Source organism: Haliotis rubra, unplaced genomic scaffold (assembly GCF_003918875.1).
Source record: "Haliotis rubra isolate DU_JTF1 unplaced genomic scaffold, ASM391887v1 Scf1348, whole genome shotgun sequence".
Lineage (NCBI taxonomy): Eukaryota > Metazoa > Mollusca > Gastropoda > Lepetellida > Haliotidae > Haliotis > Haliotis rubra.
Genome location: NW_025765279.1, coordinates 1 through 25550, shown reverse-complemented (window position 1 = coordinate 25550; position 25550 = coordinate 1). Strand labels below are relative to the sequence as shown.

General features: G+C 43.2%; 2 protein-coding genes across 2 annotated transcripts; both read left to right on the top strand.

The window, feature by feature from the left end:
* Positions 1 to 12628: 12628 nt before the first annotated feature.
* Positions 12629 to 22167, top strand: LOC124267919. The gene is made up of 4 exons (XM_046702908.1): positions 12629 to 12644; positions 13930 to 15057; positions 15365 to 15514; positions 20207 to 22167. The coding sequence occupies exons 1-4, from the start codon at positions 12629 to 12631 to the stop codon at positions 22165 to 22167; spliced, it is 3255 nt and encodes a 1084-aa protein (XP_046558864.1).
* Positions 22168 to 22445: 278 nt separating this feature from the next.
* On the top strand, positions 22446 to 23562 carry LOC124267917 (ankyrin repeat, PH and SEC7 domain containing protein secG-like). Its single transcript, XM_046702907.1, has 2 exons — positions 22446 to 22988; positions 23112 to 23562. The coding sequence occupies exons 1-2, from the start codon at positions 22446 to 22448 to the stop codon at positions 23541 to 23543; spliced, it is 975 nt and encodes a 324-aa protein (XP_046558863.1). The 3' UTR covers positions 23544 to 23562.
* The last annotated feature ends 1988 nt before the right edge of the window (positions 23563 to 25550 follow it).

Sequence of the window (25550 nt, the reverse complement as noted above, 5' to 3'; positions counted from 1 at the left end):
TATATCCTCGAATAGACGCTTGCTGAAAAGAAAGTATACACTTACAACGTTACTGGGCTGAAAAAGACGTCGAAACAGTGCAGCCTTAGCAAAAACGTAACTATGATCATCAAACACAACGCCATAGAATTACTGTTAAGATATTTACTATCCTGGCCAAAGACTGACTGACTGACTGAGTTTGGTTTGACGCCGCTTTTAGCAATATTCCAGCAACATCACGGCGGGGGACACCAGAAATGGGCTTCACACAATGTACCCATGTGGGGATTCGAACCCGGGTCTTTGGCGTGACGAGCCAACGCTTTAACCACTAGGCTACCCCCTACGCCCCTCCTGGCCAAAGAGTGTTTGTTTGTTGTTTAACGCCACTCAGCAATATTCCAGCTATATGGCGGCGGTCTGTAAATAAACGAGTCTGGACCAGACAATCCAGTGATCAGCAGCATGAGCATCGATCTACGCAGTTGGGATACGATGACATGTGTCAACCAAGTCAGCGGGCCTGACCAACCGATCCGATTGCCAACAAGCACGGGTTTGTGAAGATCAACTCTTACCCGGATCTTCACGAATACTTGGACACAGATCCCTCTGAAAGAGTAAATGCCTCGAATGTTTAAATGCATGGGAGGAAAGACTGAAGTGATCCAGGCAGTTCTAGCGAGAGAGTTTGGTTTGACAGCGCTTTTAGCAATATTCCAGCAATATCACGGAGGGGGACACCCGAAATGACCTTCACACATTGTGCCCATGTAAGGAATCGAATCCGGGTCTTTGGCGTGACGAGCGAACACTTTAACCACTTGGCTACCCCACCGCCCCCAAATATGAAAGGTATTCGCTTACGCATGGTATTGTCTGTTTCGCTCACAGCTATCGCCCCGCCCCATGTATACAGTACTATGCTGTTCTAGGACGTGTTCCACTTTAGTGAAACCCATGAGAAAGGATATGATGCTGAAAGACCAAGAATCATGTTCGGGGTGAATATCGAATTTCTTTGCAAATATCCAGTTAAAATGGTAATTTTGCTTGTTGGGACCACGAAATTATATCGAGATATCCGAAATATCGAGACATCCGTATCAAGAGCTTGAATAATGATAAATTATGAAGGATTTTCCCGAGATATCGAGTTATCAGAGTTCGACACAACGGTGCTCGACTGTATAGGTGTTAAGGATTCGAACGCCACGATGACACCGACAACTCAAGACAGCGCATTTCACTTCCTTCTGTTAAATTATGTCCTCATTATAAGACATGTAGAGAACTGTCTGTACCACCATATTATTCTAAAAATCCATCCCATGATAAGTTTGTCTCATTAATGTCGACAAAAGTTTGTTGTTATAATGAAGATATTATTGTTCCTCAAAGAAATGTATCATGTGAAGTAGTCTTGCATTGTATATCAATATATCTTGAGCACTGTTTGATCATGTGTTGTATCTCAGCACCATGGGCCATAAGGCCTCAAATCCAAAATAAATTTGTTACTTGTCACTTTTCACCTGAATTGTGTGTCACCTTAGAAGGACGGGCTACCCGTGTCCACTACATCTGTTGTAATGGGAGGGGAACATACATCGCGAGTAGACATTTTGTAACGAAACGCCCTCACGCACACAGCACATCGATCGCAACACGGCAACTAACACGGCGCATAACACCCAGCTGGAGATCCGAAGTATGGAAGCGTATTAGGGCCAGATTATTTCCAAAAATCACTTCATCAATGTAAGGAGGGGTGTTTCATATTAAATCCAATTTTGAATAATGAAGAAAAAGGTTTAAAAGTCTGAAGAAAACGAATTTTCATAAAACTGTCAATTTATCTGTCAGTTACTGTTATTTACTTACCTTTAGCGATTAAAAGCCAGTCCCTTGTAGAAATGTCGCGATTTCAAGCGTAAATGTGGTAGCAGACGATTTTACCTTCGATACGGAAGTACGCTATTGCAGCTGCGCAGAATTACCGGACGCGCGGAATTACTAGACTCGCTTGTAGATCTGAGTTAAAGTGGTTCAATATTTCGCTCCACAAGCCGAAGACCTGAGTTTGATTCCCCACATGGGTACATGAAGCCCATTTTGGTGTCTCCCGCCGTGATATTGCTGGAATATTGCTAAAAATCACTCACTTGAAAAATAAATGCAACCAGGGCTTTATGCAATGGTTTACGGTAGCCCTAGACACATTGCTGTTTATCTTGTTTGCATAGTAACTATGGTAGACTGTGGACATTCTATTTCCTCGTTATTCATTGAACAAAGAATATATTACATAAGGAGCTTAAGTAAATACTTCCGTCCCCATTAATGGTTTTATGTCTCGGTTTTGTGTATCCGAAAGCGAAACAAAATCTTTAAAGATATCAACGTACCGCACTGGTTCTCGTGAATGCCATTTCAAGGATACATCACTTCAAAAAGCTTTGAATACACGATGCCATCTGGAAAGCAGTGAAATGTAACGTGTTATATTGGGGATTACACTTTCTCAGATGTGGTAGCCTAGTGGTTAAAGCGGTCGCTCGTCACGCCGAAGACCCGGGTTCGATTTCCCACATGGGAACGTACAATGTGTGAAGGCCATTTCTAGTGTCCATAGCCGTGATATAGCTGGAATTTTGCTAAAAGCGGCGTAAATCTAAACTCACTCTCTCATTCACTAAACACCTCTGTGAGTATCAGTAACACAGGGGCGTGTCACGCTTAGAAACAGCGTTAGAAAGACATATAGGTATATAGACCCTGTCCTAGTAGTATATAAAAGGATCCTTTTATATAGTACTAGGGTAGAGTCTATATACCTATAATGTCTTTCTAACGCTGTTTCTAAATGTGACAAAACGGTGGGTAGCCTAATGGTTAAAGCGTTGGCTCGTCACGCCGAAGGCCGGGTTTCGAATCCCCACATGGGTACAATGTGTGAAGCCCATTTCTGGTGTCCCCAGCCGTGATGTTGCTGGAATATTGCTAAAAGCGGCGTAAAACCAAACTCAGTCAGTCAGTCAGTCTAAGCGTGACACGCCCCTGTGAGCAGTAACACACCTGGAGAAGGTGCCTGCATCGAGTCCGGACATGCGTTCTGAAACCGTTAGTCCACCCCTATAGGTATAAACAATTACGCGCAGTAAACCCAGTGCCCTTTCTTGACCACATAGCTCATTAGTCGCCTCGTACAACCAACATTAGACTTGCACAAGTCTCTAAGGTAATAATTAATAGTTTAAATGATAGTTTCTAATCAATATAAATAACAGACTGATGTACCGTTCGCCTATCTAGACTTATCTCTTTGAAGGATAGAATTACTATACACTAAACGCCAAAAGAAACGTTACCCTCCTACCTTTATGAATTTCTGAAAAACTATCAAAGATATGTTAGAAGGTATTAGTTTACAAGAAAGCTTAACAACACAGCTTGATGCAAATCACGAAAAAAAATTTCTCATTTGGGTGAAATGCATCTTTTTCAGAAGAGTTAAATTGTCCCATTTCGACAATGCCGAAATAAACCAATAATAGTGATTTAGATGTCCAACAGAAAGGTTGAAATACAATCCTGCTTTGGGACAAAGATAAACCATTTAATGTCACCATTTCAACTATTAAAACAAGAACAACTGTTGTAGAGTGTGTAAAATTTAAAATAATAATTCCTATGATTTCAGTCTTTTATTTTAGAACATTTTCTGCTGATTTGCATTAGTGAAAACAAGTAAAACGTGTCTTTGGTATTGTGAAAATGTGTTTAGGGACATCTACAATTATCATCATACATTTTTGTTTGCAAAGTAAACTTTGCTGTTTACACACAGCAAAATCAATCGCCAAAACGTAGCAATATTCAAGCAGTATTTGCATCAATTTCATGTGTAGAATGATTCTATAGGGTATGAAGAGAGCCTAGAATGCATGATATGATACACAAGTACGAGAAATATGCCACGATTAACAGCTGAAGAGAGAGAAAGAGCCATTGGGATGGTTACAATACAATGCTGTTGCCAACGCCCTCGGATGCCACCGTTTCACGGTTGTAAAACTTCGTCAGCGCTACAGACAGACTGGGGTCCCCGTAGACACACCAAGAAGACTAGCAAAGTGTTAGTAGTATATATCAACTCAGCTATAGTACTGTTTAATAATCCCTTTGAATTATGAAATCAATATGTTTAGTCGCATTTAGTGGTTACGGTGACATGAGATAATCAATGAAATTAACAGTTGTATGCTTTTCGTTGGAAGAGCGAAGAGGGGTTTGTCGAATGAGTGAATTTAGTTTTACGCCGCTTTTAGCAATATTCCAGCAATATCTCGGCGGGGGACACCAGAAATGGGCTTAATACATTGTACCCATGTGGGGAATCGAACCCGGGTCTTCGGCGTGACGAGCCAACGCTTTAACCACTAGGCTACCCCACCGCCCCCACACCAAGAAGAGAAAGTCCACGCATCACAACGCCAGCTGAAGATAGGTACCTCCGTTATGAAGGCATGAGGGTAACGTTTCTTTTGGCGTTTTATGTATATCCATGGGCTTAGCATTCAGTATAGACTGGAACAAGACTAGAGCAGTCCTGGCAATAATTGCTTGGGGTCTTTTCCAATAAAGATGCTATTATGTCAGACCGTGGTCCTTCCTCCAATCAGGGGTGCTCCTGTGACAGATAATCGACCAATCAGGGGTGCTCCTGTGACAGATAATCGACCAATCAGGGGTGCTCATGTGACAGATAATTGACGTCACCTCTTGTATCAAATAAAGGAAAACATAGTAGGGGCTGGTTAACTTTTTGGGAGACGGGGCAGTGAAGCAATTTGTATTACCCCCCTGCCCCTTCCCGGCCCCCACTGGCGCCAACCACCCTCCCATGCTTATAGTTGCGGTAAAAGGAATTCTCTTACGCTTTTAACTTATCGGACTTTGGGGTTCCCCCATCAGGATAGGGAGATACCTCAAGTACACATCCACACACACTTCCCCTTCGATATATGACCGATCCCTCAACAGTATTATTTGATCCGCGAAGATCCGAGTTAGAATTGGTCGTTTGTCGTAAAAGGTGAAAAGGTGACTAACGGGATCGGATTGTCAGGCTCGCTAGCTTTGTTGACACATGTCATCGTATCCCAATTGCGTAGATTGATGCTCATGCTGTTGATCACTGGATTGTCTGGTCCAGCCTCTATTATTTACAAACCGCCGCCATAGAACTGAAATATTGCTGAGTGCGGCGTTAAACAACAAACCAACCAATCCTCAACAACTAACAACTGAAATAGGCGTCATTACAGCAGAATGGGATTAAACCAAAAAACGAAACTAGTTAATTTACCGAAATAGAATGTTCAACTTTTTCTACACCCCCCACCCCCCCGACTGAAACACATTTTTGTAAAGAACCGAACAGAAGCTATGTAACGATTTCCATTTAACACCTTTCTTGTACAACTATTCGAGGCAGAATATCCAAAGTCAGTAAGCCAGAATATAATGTTCTGAACAGGTTGTCGCTTGTCCTAATTTCACCATGGCAGGTCTCATTACCCTGTAAAGTGTTCGCAATTCGCGTCTGACAGAAGCCATTACCAGACTAGTGGCAAATCCCCCGACACTACCCATTCATGAAAGTGCATGCGTGTTATTTTCCCTTCAAACGAATAAAACGGTTTTTTCTACATCGAGAATTAAAGAAGCTCAGTCATTTTCCCCATTCATCCACTGATTTGTTTGATCTATACTATTTGATGCTGGTATTGTGTACCGATGTACTCGATGTAATATTATACATGCATTCGCTGTGGGACATTGTTAGTATTCAGTGGACCTTAGCTGTTAATGGTTAAATGTTCAGTTAGGCAGAATGGTCGGAGGCTGTGTGAACAACGCAGTCAGACATTTTAGGAAATAAATAAATAAATGAATGAATGAATATATAAATAAATACTAACTAGCACATACAAATAGAAACTTACAAACACACGCATACAAGCATGCAAAACAACAACTATAAATGAATGAATAAATAAATAAATCCATTAATAAATAAATAAAATAAAAAAATCAATTAATTAATAAATACTAGCAACACACATAATGTAAACTTACAAACACATACACACAGGCATGGAAAACAACAATAATAAAGAATGAATAAATAAATACTAATAAGTACATACAACTATAAACTTACAAACACATACAAGTATGCAAAACAACAATCCACAAGCCCCCAAATACATACAGCATAAGTTGGTTTTTGCTAAAAGCAACTCACTCACTCACTTGTACACGTATATGCGTGGTTGAAATTATATTTGATGTTTTCTCTTGTCTACAGGGGCGGTGGGGTAGCATAGTGGTTAAAGCGTTCGCTCGTCACGCCGAAGACCCGGGTTCGATTCCCCACGTGGGCGAAATGTGTGAAGCCCATGTCTGGTGTCCCCCGCCGTAATATTGTTGGAATATTACTAAAAGCGGCGTAAAACCAAACTCACTCACTCACTCACTCTTGTCTACAATTGAACAGGTCGATCTCGTGAAATATTTAGAGTGATTACAGCTTCATGCTGCTTTATGGTGGTAGGGTAACCTATTGATTAAGGGTTTCCGAAGATCCGGGTTCGATTCCCCACATGGGTACAATGTGTGAAGCCCATTTCTGGTGTCCCCTACTGTGATATTGCTGGAATATTGATAACAGCGGCGTAAAACCTTACTCACTCACTCATGCATCTTCAAGCAACATTCCAGCAATATTACGACTGGGGGACACCAGAATTTACACATGGTACCCCCATGTAGTGAATCGAACAGTCAGTGTGATGACCGAACACTTTAACCACTAGGCTACCCCGGCGCCACTCAGATATTAAAAAATATCACCATGCACGGACGTCGGTCACCGAGCTGAACTACCGACAAAAGCCCGAATATGATATTATATACAACATATCCTGTGAGGATTGTCTGGTTTCGGTGGGGTAGCCTAGTGGTTGAAGCGTTCGCTCGTCACGCCGAAGGCCCGGGTTCGATTCCTGACACGGGTACAATGTGTGAAGCCATTTTCTGGTGTCCCCCGCATGATATTGCTGGAATATTGCTAAAAGCGGCCTAAACCCAAACTCAGTCCGTCTGGTCCTGAATCGCCCACTGACCGCTAAGAAATTGCTGAGTGCGGGGTTTGACTACAAACATCGGTCCAATATGCTGCGCATTAATTTAATCGTGTGTAATGTGACTACAGGTTGTATTCGTCACCACTCGCCTCTTTCCGTAACCTCCAAGAAGCGCCGTTCGGCTTGTCCCGGAATAACACGAGTTGGTCACGAATGTACAGGTTGTAATGGCGGCCGAACGACACGCTGATGCAAGCAGTTAAAAAATTTCATCAGAAAAAGGATGTTTTTGATAGGTAATAAAGCAGATGGTACACTTTATTGGGAGAGTTTCAAAACGCATTGTACACATCCCGGATCTAGGGTTTAAGGTTTAAAAACTGCATCCCAACCAGACCGTGCTGGAGCCTGCTGACATTTCAATAGCTATGTACACACCAGCATGAATTAATGTGCCCCGATTGAACATCCTGAATCACGTTCAATAATTAATAACATGTATCAAATTACACACCTGTTGCCAATGTGAGAATATTTGTTCTGCTTTATTACGCTTTATGAAAGATATTACTTGTAGCATGAGTGAGTGAGTGAGTTTACTTTTACGCCGCACTCAGCAATATTCCCGCTATATAGCGGCGGCCTGTAAATAATCGAGTCTGGACCAGACAATCCAGTGATCAACAGCATGAGCATCGATCTGCGCAATTGGGAACCGATGTGTCAACCAAGTCAGCGAGCCTGACCACCCGATCCCGTTAGTCGCCTCTTACGACAAGCATGGGTTACTAAAGGCCAATATTCTAACCCGGACTTTCACGGGTTTGTTGCATGAAGAAAAAACGACATGAATAGTATTTTTACGAAGGTATTTCTTCAATATGATGAATTCAACACTGACGGGGGCGGTGGGGTAGCCAAGTGGTTAAAGCGTTCTCTCGTCACGCCGAAGATCCGGGTTCGATTCCCCACGTGGGTACATTGTGCGAAGTCCATTTCCGATGTCCTCCGCCGTGATATTGCTGGAATCTTGCAAAAAGCGGTGTAAAATCATACTCACTCACAGAACACGGAAAGGAACGAACGCGCAAACATGACAACCTCTGTCGAAGCTATTCAGGACGTTGCACGTGCGGATGGAAATGTGGGTGACTTGTCCATGATGGCGAATCACTCGGAGATACCTGAAGACAATGGAATAGTTCTCGCTAAAATGTTTGATAGCGGATCGCATCTAGCTGTTTGGCTGTCATCGTGATGTACGTTGGAAATTATAGACGATCATAGAACAATAGATTGATGTCACAATATTTATTTATAATGCGATATAAATGATAGTGTGGAGTGACTGAGTTCCCATGTATGACAACCTCGACCTGTGTCACATTGTATCACATTGTGTAGCAACAGCCACGGCTGTGGTAACGTCCACGATAACACTTGATCAACTACAGTGATCCACTGATATTTCAGGCAGGGCGTTTGGCAAAAAGATCGATCAAACAAACAAACAAAAAGAAAGAAACTCAAAACACATCAATTAAAACTATTACGGAGCGGTGGGGTAGCCTAGTGGTTAAAGCGTTCACTCGTCACGCCGAAGATCCCGGTTCGATTCCCCACATGGGTACAATGTGTGAAGCCCATTTCTGTAGTCCCCGCCGTGATATTGCTGGAATAGTGCTAAAAGCGGCGTAAAACTAAACGCAGTCAGTCCCTCAAACCTTCTAATTGGGAGAATTTGTATGGTACAGAGCTAACAGCTTTCATACTTCACAAGCATTGGACGAGGGTGTCATCCATTTCAAAGGCTGATCCAGAGGGGGTGGGGGTGTGCTGGGCTGTTTCCCCACCCCACCCCCTTTTTTGTCCTGAAAGTTTCTTAAATTCCCATTGAAACTCTCGTGAAAATGAAGTGTGCACCCCAACCCTTTCTCAAAACGCTGTACCCGCCCTGTGCTTGCCCCTCCGCATAGCCTGTTATAGTCTGTCTCACAGTCCCTGAACCACATTATTTTCCCAACAGCCAAGCCCTCCCTGCAGTGCTAAAGCCCTAAATAGAGCAAGTCTAGATTTCCCCAGGTTCGGAATCTCTTGTCTCCCTGGGGCTCCTTTCCGGTTTAAATGGGCCTGTTTTTTGCCATCAGGATTATATATATTCAGAGAGTAAACGTTAGTCAAAGCCTGTTAAAACATTGACTTAAATGCAATATATTTCAATTCCCTGTGAAACATTGACTTCAGTATATTCAAAACTGCTATCTTCTTTTAGAGGCATAGGGAGCCTGTGTTCAATTCTCTGCTGCGCAGTCTCTTAGAAGGGAGGGAGTTGGCGTGTCGGTCCGAATGCCAAATCAGTCTTTGTGTCTGTCTGAATGAGTGTATGATTGTCCGAGGGAGTTGGTGTGTCGGTCGAATGAGTTTGAGTGTCTGACCGACTGAGACGGTGTGTCTGTTACAGAGAATCGGTGCGTCTGTCCGTGGGGTTGAGTGTCTGACCGACTGAGATGGTGTGTCTGTTCGAGAGAATCGGTGCGTCTGTCCGAGGAGTTGGTGTGTCTGATATGGCTCTTTTTCTTTTTGAATTTATATACTCATGCCAATAATGGTTGTCACCCCTTCAATTTTGTTTTATTGGAGAGAGAGAGAGAAGTGTGTGTGTGTGTGTGTGTGTGTGTTGAGACAACCATTATTGGCATGAGTATATATTTAAATATTGTTTTAAATTTGATGTCTTTCAGGCCTTGTGGAGCCTGTTGTTGTATACATATGACTATCTGACTGCTGTATATATTGTGAAACAACATGACACACTATTCTATCATTATTTTATTTAGGCTTCAGTGATATTAATAAAGGCGACATAAGTTAGTTGTCAGCATGTATTTTTCTGATCGAAAAAATTACCTTCCAGTTCGACTAAACTGCAAACAATAATATTTCTGTCACAGAAGTGCCGTAATCTGGAGCCATTGGCTATATATTACACTCTATTTTGTACCATGACTAACAGAGCATCAGCGCCGAAGATAGTCATCGGGGACATAAAGGCGATCAGAGTTATCTCCTTGTTCATTTCAAGACCGCCTCGTGGGCACTATTTCTCATAAACGTTTTTAAAATTCTCCATGAATTCTGTTTTTGCACCAAGTGGTGATCTGGTGCTTTGGAGGCAGTTTGATATTTAAGATGCATCATCTTCTGGAAAAAATATATTTTAAAGAAAGTAATATTCTAAAGCAAGGTGAGTGTGTGAGTGAGTGAGTATGGTTTTATGCCGCTTTTTAGCAATATTCCCGCGATATCATATCTGGGGAACCAGATATGGGCTTCACTCATCGTACCTATGTGGGGAAACAAACTGGGGCCTTCGGCATGACTGGCAGACGCTTTAACCATGAAAACTTAATCACTTCACACAACCATTTATATCGTGACGTCTCTCCATTGTTCTATAATCGTGTATTATTTCAAACGTACACTACAATGACAACTTACAGAAGAAAACCCTGTTAGTGTAAACTATTCTATTGTCTGGCAAGTCTGGAATACACAATCCAGTGATCAATAGCATGAGTATCGATCTACACAATCGGAATACGATTACATGTGTCAACCAAGTCAGCGAGTCTGGGCCCCGTTCCTCAAACACCAATACCTTAATGAGGAAGTGTACACGAATAAATCACATTTATTCTTATGTGAATCGAAGTGAACTGTTTTAAATAGTTAATACCAATCTTTACACACTCATTTTTCTTACAATGTAAGTATAACCCTCAAAATAAGTGCTGAAATGTTATGCCAATATTAGGCCTTTGTTTGCCGAGCTAAACAGGCCAGAGTTACCGCCCTTGATTATGACGTAATTGGTGCCACTTGATTTTAAACTGGTCTCCTGTCTAGTCCCAAATCAAGAGATAATATACTGACATTAATCACGTGAAAAAGTTTGTGAAAATTCGAAAGAAGCATAAGAACAGAAAACTTAGACTTACGACTGTCGTAGCGCAGTACGATCGCTTTGAAAATCGGGACCAAGACCACCCGATCCCGTTATTCGCCTCGTACGACAAGCATGGGTTACTGAAGATCAGTTGTAACCCGGATCTTCACGGGTAGGAGATTTTGTCGGATGTGATGTTGAGGAAGGAACAACCATTGAACAATGAATATATTTAGACCTCGCAGCCTAAGGATGCAGAGCTGAGAGTCGGATGTAGGGACAATACACCGGATACTTTCACAGAGCGGTGGACGCCGTTACAGGCTGATAGGAGGCAGCGGCTTGATGCAGACAACTGGCCTGCTCCACCATAATGGCGGACCTATAAGTAAGTTATTACAATACATTCTATTCTTTAAACATTCTGTAACATGATCAGATGAAATGTTTTTAATTGTTTTATGTTGAGATAATTATACATTGCTGAATGTTCTACACTGATGTATGTTATACATTGCTGAATGTTCTACACTGACGTATGTTATACATTGCTGAATGTTCTACACTGATGTATGTTATATATTGCTGAATGTTCTACACTGATGTATGTTTTTTGCTGGTAATCTAAATAATATTAATTGTTGCATTCAATAATGTTCTGGGTAAATATTGATATGTGATGTATGTACTTGTATTCAATAATGCCGTATGCTACATATTGCTGTGTGCTATGCACTTCAACATATTGTAAGCTGTCGTATGTTACAACGAATCTTTCACTGAAAAGTTGGTTGAAAACAAGTCATTAAATTCTGATTGTAAACGAGCCTGTGAGATGGTAGAATGAGAATTGGTGGGAGTGTCGCTTCACATCAAACGGCACCCAAGGAGAATTGTCATGATTAGCTGGAATATTGCTGAGTGCGGCGTAAAACTAAACTCAGTCATGATTACTGGCAGTATATTTATTTCAGCTAGAACGTAGTTCAAGGTCACCCCGAGGAATTAATATTACCTGCCACTGCTTTGAAAGGTCACCTCCTGTCACCTGTGGTTGATTACTGGCTTATCCCTTTGAACCTACCTGGGCGGGTATGGAGCAGGCAAACCACAGATAAGTATCTGAGATTCGAACCTACGACGAGCTAGACCCTTGCAGATTGGCGATTGGTATGTGTACCTAAAGTGAGGCGTCTTAGTCAACAGGGTCAACGGGTGACCCGCGGTGTCGGTGAGAAATGTCGGACACAGACGTTGATGATGATGATGACTATGTGACGGCTGATGAGGAAGACGATGAATGCGATTTTAGAGAAGAAGGGAGTGTCGAGGACGAGGATCTTTACTATAGCGAGGAAGAGGAGGAGGAGGAGGAGGAAGATGACGGAGAAGGGGACAGCAATGCTGATTTAACCGATCTCGGAACTATTTTCGGCAACATTACTTGTCAAACTATCACTCAACATTCCTATCAAGTAGAATATGAAGGTGAATAGAATTGTTGACTGTTATATTTCTAGACGATTGTTGACTGTTATATTTCTAGATGACTGTTGACGGCTGTTATATTTCTAGATGATCATTGACTGTTATATTTCCAGACGATCGCTGACTGTTATATTTCAGACGATTGTTAACTGTTATATTTCTAGATGATTGTTGACAGTTACATTTCAGACGATTGTTGTCTGTTATAGTTCCAGACGATTGTTGACTGTTATATTTCTAGATGACTGTTGACTGTTATATTTCCAGACAATTGTTGACTGTTATAGTTCCAGACGATTGCTGACTGTTATATTTCTAGATGACTGTTGACTGTTATATTTCTAGATGACTGTTGACTGTTATATTTCAAGGTGATTGTTGACTGTTATATTTCCAGACAATTGTTGACTGTTATATTTCTAGATGATTGTTGACTCTTATATTTCTAGATGACTGTTGACTGATATATTTCAAGGTGATTGTTGACTGTTATATTTCCAGACGATTGTTGACTGTTATATTTCCAGACGATTGTTGACTGTTATATTTCCAGACGATTGTTAACTGTTATATTTCCAGACGATTGTTGACTGTTATATTTCCAGACGATTGTTGACTGTTATATTTCCAGACGATTGCTGACTGTTATATTTCCAGACGATTGTTGACTGTTATATTTCCAGACGACTGTTGACTGTTATATTTCCAGACGATTGTTGACTGTTATATTTCCAGACAACTGTTGACTGTTATATGTCAAAGCGATTGTTAACTGTTATATTTCCAGACGACTGTTCACTGTTATATTTCAGACGATTGTTGACTGTTATATTTCTAGGTGATTGTTGACTGTTATATTTCCAGACGATTGTTAACTGTTATATTTCCATACGATTGTTGACTGTTATATTTCTAGGCGATTGTTGACTGTTATATTTCCAGGCGATTGTTGACTGTTATATTTCCAGACGATTGTTCACTTTTATATTTCCAGACGATTGTTGACTGTTATATTTCCAGACGACTGTTGACTGTTATATTTCCAGACGATTGTTGACTGTTATATTTCCAGACGATTGTTGACTGTTATATTTCCAGACGACTGTTGACTATTATATTTCTAGGTGATTGTTGACTGTTATATTTCCAAACGATTGTTGACTGTTATATTTCTAGGTGATTGTTGACTGTTATATTCCATTGGCTGTTATTACTATTCTTTAGTCACTGAAATGTTTCAGTGGACTAACGTCGTCTCTTTTTGTCTGATTGTATACGTTGTTGTGTTATGTTTGTTAATTGCATTGTTTCATGGCTATTTGTTACCATCAACTTAAGGCCAACTTACACCTGCACCAGGCTCGGGGCCACCATCAACTCAAGGCCAACTTACACCTGCACCAGGCTCGGGACTACCATCAACTCAAGGCTCAGCCAACTTACACCTGCACCAGTGTCGGGGCTACCATCAACTCAAGGCCAACTCACACCTGCACCAGGCTCGGGGCTACCATCAACTCAAGGCCAACTTACACCTGCACCAGTGTCGGAGCTACCATCAACTCAAGGCCAACTTACACCTGCACCAGGCTCGGGGCTACTATCAACTCAAGGCCAACTTACACCTGCACCAGGCTCGGGGCTACCATCAACTCAAGGCCAACTTACACCTGCACCAGGCTCGGGGCTACCATCAACTCAAGGCCAACTCACACCTGCACCAGGCTCGGGGCAACCATCAACTCAAGGCCAACTCACACCTGCACCAGTGTCGGAGCTACCATCAACTCAAGGCCAACTTACACCTGCACCAGTGTCGGGGCTACCATCAACTCAAGGCCAACTTACACCTGCACCAGGCTCGGGGCTACCATCAACTCAAGGCCAACTTACACCTGCACCAGTGTCGGGGCTACCATCAACTCAAGGCCAACTCTACACCTGCACCAGTGTCGGGGCTACCATCAACTCAAGGCCAACTTACACCTGCACCAGTGTCGGGGCTACCATCAACTCAAGGCCAACTCACACCTGCACCAGTGTCGGGGCTACCATCAACTCTAGGCCAACTGATACCTGCACCAGGCTCAGGGCTACCATCAACTCAAGGCAAACTCACACCTGCACCAGGCTCAGGGCTACCATCAACTCAAAGCCAACTCACACCTGCACCAGGCTCGGGGTTACCATCAACTCAAGGCCAACTCACACCTGCACAAGTGTCGGAGCTACCATCAACTCAAGGCCAACTCACACCTGCACCAGGCTCGGGGTTACCATCAACTCAAGGCCAACTCACACCTGCACAAGTGTCGGAGCTACCATCAACTCAAGGCCAACTCACACCTGCACCAGTGTCGGGACTACCATCAACTCAAGGCCAACTCACACCTGCACCAGTGTCGGGACTACCATCAACTCAAGGCCAACTCACACCTGCACCAGGCTCAGGGCTAGTGACAGCCAAAGCTAATCAACCACGTCCAGGTATGTTGACACGCTATCAGTGGCCTTAACCCAAGCCATTACATTGCTTATTATCACAAAGCTCTGAAGTCATTACATCACCGGTCGCGTTAGAACGCTTTTGGGGGCCAAAACTTTACGGAAATTGACAAGACAGCGACATTAGCCAGTCTGAGAGCAGCTTTCTAAAGTATTATTTTACTATCATCACCCTCCCATCAACTCACTCAAACACCTATCCAAACAATTATCAACTCAAACAATTCTCAGCTATTTCAAATCACCCACCTTTAAAACAATCAACTCACTCACTCACCCACTTCTGCAGCGGTCCAGTACAACTTCATCAAGGTGGAGCAGCAGGTGACCGTACCTAAAGCCGGGAATCTGAACATTGGAGGAACTCAGAACATTGGCAAAGCCGCCCCAGTCAAGGAGGACGAGGAACCACATCTAACTACAATACAGAAACTAAGACGTGAGTACCTCTAGAACACTAAGACGTGAGAACTTCTAGAACACTAATACGTGAGTACCTCTAGAACACTAAGACGTGAGTACCCCTAGAACACTAAGACGTGAGTACCTCTAGAACAATAAGACGTGAGTACCTCTAGAACACTAAGACGTAAGTACCTCTAGAAAACTAAGTCGTGAGTACCTCTAGAACACTAAGACGTGAGTACCTCTAGAACACTAAGACGTGAGTACCTCTAGAACACGAAGACGTGAGTACCTCTAGAACACTAAGACGTGAGTACTTCTAGAACACTAAGACGTGAGTACTTCTAGAACACTAATACGTGGAGTACCTCCTCAGAACACTAAGACGTGAGTACCCCTAGAACACTAAGACGTGAGTACCTCTAGAACACTAAGACGTGGAGTACCTCTAGAACACTAAGACGTAAGTACCTCTAGAACACTAAGACATGAGTACCTCTAGAACACTAAGACGACAGAAATTACCTCTAGAACACATAGACGTGAGTACCTCTAGAACACATAGACGTGAGTACCTCTAGAACACCAAGACGTGAGTACTTCTAGAACACTAAGACGTGAGTACCTCTAGAACACTAAGACGTGAGAACTTCTAGAACACTAATACGTGAGTACCTCTAGAACACTAAGACGTGAGTACCCCTAGAACACTAAGACGTGAGGTACCTCTAGAACAATAAGACGTGAGTACCTCTAGAACACTAAGACGTAAGTACCTCTAGAAAACTAAGTCGTGGTGTACCTCTAGAACACTAAGACGTGAGTACCTCTAGAACACTAAGACGTGAGTACCTCTAGAACACGAAGACGTGAGTACCTCTAGAACACTAAGACGTGAGTACTTCTAGAACACTAAGACGTGAGTACTTCTAGAACACTAATACGTGAGTACCTTAGAACACTAAGACGTGAGTACCCCTAGAACACTAAGACGTGTACCTCTAGAACACTAAGACGTGAGGTACCTCTAGAACACTAAGACGTAAGTACCTCTAGAACACTAAGACGTGAGTACCTCTAGAACACTAATACGTGAGTACCTCTAGAACACTAAGACGTGAGTACCTCTAGAACACTAAGACGTGAGTACCTCTAGAACACTAAGACGTGAGTACCTCTAGAACACTAAGACGTGAGTACCTCTAGTACACTCAAGACGTAGAACACACATGGACGTGAGTACCTCCTAGAACACTAAGACGTGAGTACCTCTAGAACACATAGACGTGAGTACCTCTAGAACACTAAGACGTGAGTACCTCTAGAACACCAAGACGTGAGTACCTCTAGAACACTAAGACGTGAGTACCTCTAGAACACCAAGACGTGAGTACTTCTAAAACACATAGACGTGAGTACCTCTAGAACACTAAGACGTGAGTACCTCTAGAACACATAGACGTGAGTACCTCTAGAACACTAAGACATGTGAGTACCTCCTAGAACACCAAGACGTGAGTACCTCTTAAACACATAGACGTGAGTACCTCTAGAACTCCAAGACGTGAATACTTCTAGAACACTAAGACGTGAGTACCTCTAGAACACTAAGACGTTAGTACTTCTAGAACACTAATATGTGAGTACCCCTAGAACACCAAGACGTGAGTACCTCTAAAACACATAGACGTGAGTACCTCTAGAACACCAAGACGTGAGTACTTCTAGAACACTAAGACGTGAGTACCTCTAGAACACTAAGACGTTAGTACCTCTAGAACACTAAGACGTGAGTACTTCTAGAACACTAAGACGTGAGTACTTCTAGAACACTAATACGTGAGTACCTCTAGAACACTAAGACGTGAGTACCTCTAGAACACTAAGACGTGAGTACCTCTAGAACACCAAGACGTGAGTACCTCTTAGAACACATAGACGTGAGTACCTCTAGAACACCAAGACGTGAGTACTTCTAGAACACTAAGACGTGAGTACCTCTAGAACACTAAGACGTTAGTACCTCTAGAACACTAAGACGTGAGTACTTCTAGAACACTAAGACGTGAGAGTACTTCTAGAACACTAATACGTGAGTACCTCTAGAACACATAGACGTGAGTACCTCTAGAACACTAATACGTGAGTATTGCCCTAGAACACCAAGACGTGAGTACCTCTAAAACACATAGACGTGAGTACCTCTAGAACACCAAGACGTGAGTACTTCTAGAACACTAAGACGTGAGTACCTCTAGAACACTAAGACGTTAGTACTTCTAGAACACTAATATGTGAGTACCCCTAGAACACCAAGACGTGAGTACCTCTAGAACACCAAGATGTGATTACCTCTAGAACACCAAGACGTGAGTACCTCTAGAACACCAAGACGTGAGTACCTCTAGAACACTAAGACGTTGGTACCTCTAGAACATGTCTAGTGCACATCCATAACCCAATGATACATTAATGATATATAGCGAATCCTGAAGCGATGATGCTGAGTCTTTGCTTAACATGGTCAGCAGGGTTTCATACCACAGATGGATCAACGTGGTTTCCATCTGAAATGTGTTCCTTTTCAAGGACTCACGGTGTACATTCAGGCAAAGTAATGGGTGGTGATTAGCTGCAAAATACACCTAAGAGCTCATGGATATATAAATAAAACTGTCATCACAAAGAATATTTTCAAAAGTGATACCCAACGTAAAACTCTGTCAAAAAAGAAACGCAACCCCTGTCCTCAGATATGAAAAAAATTCGTTTGAATGAAGTTATTGCTTCCAAACTAAATTTTATTCGAATGTATTGAAATTATACACGTAATTAATGAAGATTACCATCCAAACAACTGCATTTGTACGCATAAGTGTATTTTATTGCTTATTCCGTCACAACGCATGAAATGACCCTCATGGTGACTTCGCACAAAAACACATGCAAATCATGAAAATGGCAGTTAATGTAGGGGTGTATAAAAGCCCATGTGCTTTCGTATTATATTCATTCATTTGTCGCCGAAAAGCTGTGTTAAAATGCCACGATTGAGTGCTGCCGACCGAAATATCGCCATTGGTCGTGTTCAAGCCGGAGAAAGTTTTGGAACTGTTGCACGGCACCTAAATGTTCACAAAACAACGATATCCCGACTTTGGAGCCGCTACAACAACTTCAATTTGACCAACGATCGCCCGAGAAGTGGAAGGCCAAGAATCACGACCCCTTCAAGATCGGTACATCCGGGTCCATCACCTGCGTAATCGGCATGCCCTACCAACCGTGACTGCCACACAAATACCAGGTTTGAGGAGAGTGTCAGCTCAAACGATTAGGAACCGTCTGAAAGAAGCGGGTTTACGTGCCTGTAGACCAGTTGTTGGACCTGTACTACGCCCCCTACATCTCCGCCGACGACTCAGGTGGTGCAACAACGTAAGGATATGGACTTTACAAAAACTGGAGGCGCATCTGGTTTTCTGATGAATCCCGTTTTCTTTTGCAACATCACGACGGAAGAAAACGTGTGTATAGGAGACGTCATGAACGTTTTGCGCCCATCTGCGTCCGACAGGGGGACAGATTTGGCGGAGAAAGCGTTATGGTTTGGGGATCCATCTCATACAACCAGAAATCAGACTTGGTGATCGTTGAAGGGAACCTGAAAGCCCAACGTTACATCAACCACGTATTACAGCCTCACCTTCTCCCGATTATTGACCAACAGACACAGATTTTTCAACCAGACAACGCCCGGCCTCATACTGCACGTGCAACAATGAACTTTCTGCAGAATTCCAACGTCAATGTCTTGCCATAGCCCTCTAAATCACCAGACCTCAACCCTATTGAACACGTGTGGGATACTCTGGGTCGACGCGTACGTCAACGTCAGCCGCCGCCACAGACGCTGCAACAGCTCGGCGTTGCACTGCAGGAGGAGTGGAGAGCCATTCCCCAGGACAGAATCCGGCGTCTTATCCGTTCTTGTCCAAGGAGATGCCGTGCAGTGATTGCAGCTCGTGGTGCTCATACGAGATACTGAGAAAGACGCCCCCCTGGTGACAAACTGGTGTCTGTGAGATGACTTTTGAAATGACAATTTTAAACATGCCCATCTTGGTTATTATTCTGCCAAATTTCAGACTTCTGTCTTAAATAATAAAAATGCTGTGTCGTCTTAAAACTTCAGATCAACATCTCTAAAATACAGGGGTTGCGTTTCTTTTTTGACAGAGTTTATTTTGTTCAGTATTTTCATATCATATCTGTACTTAAATAAGTAACTATTTAAAAAAGTATTGGTGACACCTAACTTATTTTGTTCAATATTTAAACATCTTAAATGTATCGATGTCTGGGTGACTGAGTATGGTTTTACGCCGCTTTTAGTAATATTCCAACAATATCAGACACCATATGTGGGTTTCATTCATTCTACCCATATGGGAAATCGAACCCGGGTCTTTGGCGTGACGAACGAACACTTTGACCAGAAGGCTCCACCAGCTATCCGATTTGGTTATGTTTTTTGTTGAAACCCAGACGTGTAATATAATTACACTATATATTTCAGATTTGAGTGAGTTTAGTTTTACGCCGCTTTTAGTAATATTCCATGGGCTTCACACGTTGTACCCATGTGGGGAATTGAACCCGGATCTTCGGCGTGACACCTGAACGCTTTAACCACTAGGCTACCCCACCGCCCCTTATGTTGCAGAAAGAACCGAAACAAGGATTCAGACTTGGACAGAAGATATGGTGAAAACGGAGGCTCTCAAGAAGGTGACGGATAAACTCGATAAAGGTGCCAGTTGGATAACCATAAAGGGAAGCCCTGGAGAAGGAAAGTCCACAATGGCTTACATGGCTCTCAAAGATCAGTACATCAAAGGGAGACAAGTCTACCAGGTGGAGTCACCAACAGAGTTTGCTGAGGTCACTATGACCTGCTCCAGTCCCCTTGTAATGCTGGACGACATATTGGGAGACTTGGAATTCAGCGTTGTGGAATGGTCCAGGTGGAGGCCGGTGCTGCGTCCAATTCTGGATCCCGTGGAACACTACAAGGAACACAAGGATGAAGAGCAATCTAGGAAGCTGACAATAATTCTTGTTGGGCGTGATTATGTTCTGCAATCTTCTGTACCAGACTTAGGAAGACTCGCAACATTCATCACCAGCAGCAGCTACGTGATCGAGGTATCATTGGAGAGAAAAGTGGAAGAAAAGAAACAAATTTGGAATGCATTGGCTCAAGGGTTACATTTTGATAAGGAAACAGTAGAACAGTGTTGTTATATCGACTGTCCGCACGGATTCCCTCATGTTTGTAGAATGTTTCTCAGAGCATACAGCAACGACAGTCAGATTTCAATGAAGGAATTCTTCAGCAAACCTCTCGATTTCCTGAACCAGACAATGAACAAGCTGATTAACGATAGCATAAAGCGTAAGGTGTTCATGATGATGATCAAAGGTGATGGGAAAGTGTCAGAAAATGAGTTAGATGCTGATGAGGACCTTGGCTATGAGTGTTTAACAACTGCAAATGATCTGCTTGGGTCGTATCTCAAAAGAGAGGAGGACACGTACACGTTCGACCACCCTTCCGTCTATGATAGTGTTGCTTTTATTCTCAGTAGAAAACATACACGATTTGTTATCACCAACTGCAGTATAGCATTCATCCACCAAAGACTGCGCTTTGAAACTGCCCAAACAGGCAGTACTGATGGCGAGACGGGGTTAGTGGCACATATTCCCAGACTGTACGTTTCTGATTTGGCCAAGAGATTTGCTTTTGAGATCTTGAACAGGAACTTGGTGCTAGTGCTGTCTCACAGAGTGTGTGGAGATGCTGAGTTTATTCAAACTTTCATGGACACTCTGACAAGGGATCATCCAATATCTCTGAATGATCTCATCACATACACTGATCAGATATCAGGGGATTCTTTCCTGGAATTACTTCCCAGCAGCAAGTCCTCAAACATGCTTCGTTATCTCATGGAGGAAGGCAACGTTGCTCTCAGCCGAGAACAAACAAGTGAACTTATGTTTGGTGTCTGCAAGCATTCTGCTGGAAATGTCTTGACATATCTGACTGAACATAAGGCAATAGACATAAACACTACATATGGAACTGTCAGAAAAACACCCTTAATGATTGCCGCGGAAACAAAGGACACTGACTTTGTTATGCAGATTCTTTCCTATGGACCTGACCTATTTACGTCTGACCGCTGGGGGAAGACTGTCTTGCATTACTTGTGTGAATACGGCCATACAGCAGCTGCTGCAGTTGTTACTGATGGAGAGGTAGATGTCAATGTCACAGACACATTTGGGGAATCTCCGCTGTACCTGGCATGCAGAAGTGGCAAAGAGGAGTTGATAACGCTAAGCTGCAAGACAAGGGAGCTCGTGTGTCTGGGGATGTCGTGTGCAGTGCATGTCAAAGTGGAAAAACTGTCTCTAGTACAGATCCTGTTTGAAAAGGGCGCTTCCAGTCAACACGTTGTCTCTGGGTGGCGACAGCCCTTTCACTCAGCCTGTAAAGCTGGGGATAAAGAAACTGTGAAGTTTCTATTTCAGAAAGGAGCAAACATGGCCATGGTTTCGTCTAATGGTGACACGCCTTTCCATTCTGCAGCTGGCGGGGAAGGCCTGAATTGTTAGAGTTCCTGATTGACCGAACTGGTGCAGTCTGTCAAATTGGGGATAACTGTACACACACTTCAAGTGGAGACACTGGACGGAAAGATGTGATGACAAACCTGTGAGTGGTGTGAATGTAACAAACAATATATCTGAAACGCCCCTACACAGAGCAGCATGGAAGGGATCAAGGCCGTGTGTGGATGTGCTCATTGAGGCCGGGGCTGTTGTGAATCTGCAGAATAAAGAGGGCAACACCCTCCACCTTGCTGCAGAATCAGGATTTGAAGAATGCGTTGATGCCCCTTGTGAAGTCAGGAGCTGATTGTAGTATAACTAACCAGGCAGGCGAGAAACCTCTCCACAGATCAGTCAGATGTGGATCTAGTCAATGTGTTGACATTTTGATGAAGACTACCGAGGTCAATGTACGGAACGAAGCAGGCAATACGCCACTCCATATAGCCATAGATACTGGATCTCATGACTGTGTGGATGTCTTACTGAAGGCCGGTGCTGACGTGAATGCCCAGGACAATACAGGTGAAACACCACTCTATATTGCAGCAGAGCTTGGGGCTCATGAATGTGTGGTAGCCAGGCTCCTGAAGGCTGGAGCTGATGCAAACATATGCAAAACCAACGGCTGTACAGCGGTTCACAGAGCAGTTAGGCTGGGATATGAAGACTGCGTCACACTGCTACTGGATGTAGGATCCGATGTGAACATACAGGATGTTGAGAAGGACACGCCTCTGCATATAGCAACATTTTGGAGGTCTAAAGTTTACATTGAGATGTTGTTGAGGGCAGGGGCTGATGTGGACAAACAGGACGAAAAGGTAACACACCTTTACATATCGCAGCTCTCAGAGGGGCGCATGAATATATTGAAATTTTCATAAAGGCTGGAGCTGACATCAGGGCAGGTAATACTTCTGGTTGGACACCACTTCATTTTGCAGGTAAAGGGTGGTCATAAAGAGTTATGTGTCAACAGTTTATTGAAAGCCGGAGCAAATGTAAACACAAAGGATGACACAGGTGAAACACCTCTGCAATTTGCTGTGAGTTATGGAGAAACAAAATACATTAGCATGTTGATAGAGGCAGGAGCTGATGTGAATGCACAGGATGACGAAGGGTACACAGCACTTCACAGAGCTGCACGAAACAAGACGAAAAGCTGTCTAGAACTTTTGCTGAAATATGGAGCGGATGTTAACCTGTGCAATAATACAGGGGAGACGTCTATTTACGGAGTTATTCGCGGTGGCAGTGAAGAGTGCCTCTATGCGTTAGTTAAAGCTGGGCTTTCTGTTAACGCACGAGATAACAGAGGGGCGTACGCTTCTTCATTCAGCATTCCTGCTTCTGTTTTTTCGACCGACACTTGATCCAGTGATAAATATTGGTGCTGATGTGAATGCACAGGATGATGAAGGAAATACGCCACTTCACACAGAATGTTTCTCCGTAACTGCTGGAAAAAATGTGGATAAATTGTTAAAGGTCGGAGCAGATATAAATCTGCGCAACAACAAAGAGTGAGACACCTATGTTGACAGCAGCAGCCCGTGGGTCCACTTACACTGTCGAAAAGTTCATTGAAGCCGGAGCTGAAGTGAATGTGCAGAATAGTAACGGCGACACATTGCTCCATATAACATTGATAGTAGGAGCCCGGTATCAGGCTGTCGAGGCGTCTTACCACGATGTCCCGCACACTTTAAGCAGAAGTCAAGTTTATACAGCAGCTGGCCTTGGATCTGGAGACGATGACGGTGCTGATTTGCTATTTCAAGATGGAACTGGCAGCAATGTGGAACAGAGGAAAGGAGAACTTGCAGAAGAATTGGCGAAGGATTATACTTGCGTAAATGTATGTCTTTTTGAAGCTAGGGGTGTATCCAAGAAATCCTTGGGAGTCTTGCTGAAGAGTGGATGTGATGTGAATATACAAAATAAAAATGGTGATACACCACTTCACATAGCTTCGGGAAGGGGTTCGAAATGGTGTCTCGATATACTAACAGAGAAAGATCGTCGGTTTGGCGACCGGGTATACAACCAAAGGGCTTATGTGAAAGGCAACAGGACGTTTGAGACTGGAGATTGGGGAATGTCTTTGGACTGTGTTGACCTCCTGCTGAATGCGCAGGCTGAAGTGAACAGACAAAACCACGAGGGGGACACATCTTTGCATCATGCAGCAGCGAGGGGATTCAAAGAAATTGTTGATGCCCTTTTGGGAAGAGGAGCTGATGTAAATTTGAAAATGTCCAAGGCTGGACCCTTTACACACTGCTTTGTCCCATCAGGTTGTGTTGTGCTTTGGTCAAGTGCCCGATGTTGGGATATGTGTCTCACTGATTGGACACGGCGCTGATGTTTTGTGAGCAGGGACATCGCAGGCAACACTCCGCTACATCTGTTGTGTTCGGTTGCCAGAAATACTGCAGTGCTAAACCAAGATCTGGACGTCTCTGTTTTGGACTTCAAGTCACCGGAAGAAAGACAGATTGCGGCCTTTTCAATCAGCGTCTTTCAACACAGAGGTTTTACCGTCGGTTGGTGGCTCTGCTGTTGGACCATGGTGCCAGTTAACTAATGTACCAGAATGACAGAGGTGACCTAGCACTGCGGGGCTGGTGTGTCAGACATTGTTGATTGAGAAGACCTGAAACTATACATAACTATACTGACGTACATAAAAAGTATTACACACCTGGTGTTTTGGGACTATACTATCCCAAAATAGAAACGCATAGAGCGTTTCTGATTTTTAAGAATCTATAAATTACCTGTTGTGTTCAAACAATCGTCAAAATATGTAACAATAGTGTTGATAACATGATTTTACACAATTGCACAGGTGAAAAGTCGACGTTACCTTAAAATATTGATTTTGATGAGATTTCTTACAAGAATTAAAAGCATCGCCACAACGCAAACAGAAATCACCTTCCAGTTGAAATTGTGCAGCAAAGAAGAGCATGCACTGTCTGGCTATAAAATCCAGATTACTTTCGAAATCGGCTTTCGTTTTCGGAAGGAGTTTCTTAAGTTCAATCCCGCACCCGCGTCTTGGCCCCTTCACGGAACATCGCCGATGAAAAGATCCCATCTGGAGGTTAATAATATTCTATTCCCAGACGTCTGAATGTTGAAGATCTGAGTACAGTATCACCGCTTGCAGCTCGGTACAACCAAACAGGAATAATGACCGTCCCCATTGCAGACCAGACCTGCGAATTAATCTGCAAAGCTAGATCGGGTACATCTCAGGTGCTACGTTTGCGCGGATCGTACTACCAGGTAGTGAGAGCACAGCAGCCAGAGTGCCTGGACTTCCGGAGGACTATACCGGTCCAAACTGGCACGGAACAGGCTGAGACAGATTG

Bases quoted from the DNA above. Each gene is read 5' to 3' on its own strand.
- LOC124267919 (XM_046702908.1), top strand. The intron at 15,058-15,364 runs GTATGTTGACAC...CCACTTCTGCAG, and splicing joins AGCTAATCAACCACGTCCAG to CGGTCCAGTACAACTTCATC. The intron at 15,515-20,206 runs GTGAGTACCTCT...CTTATGTTGCAG, and splicing joins TACAATACAGAAACTAAGAC to AAAGAACCGAAACAAGGATT.
- LOC124267917 (XM_046702907.1), top strand. From the start codon at position 22,446: ATGCCCCTTGTGAAGTCAGGAGCTGATTGTAGTATAACTAACCAGGCA. The intron at 22,989-23,111 runs GTAACACACCTT...TTCATTTTGCAG, and splicing joins TGGACAAACAGGACGAAAAG to GTAAAGGGTGGTCATAAAGA.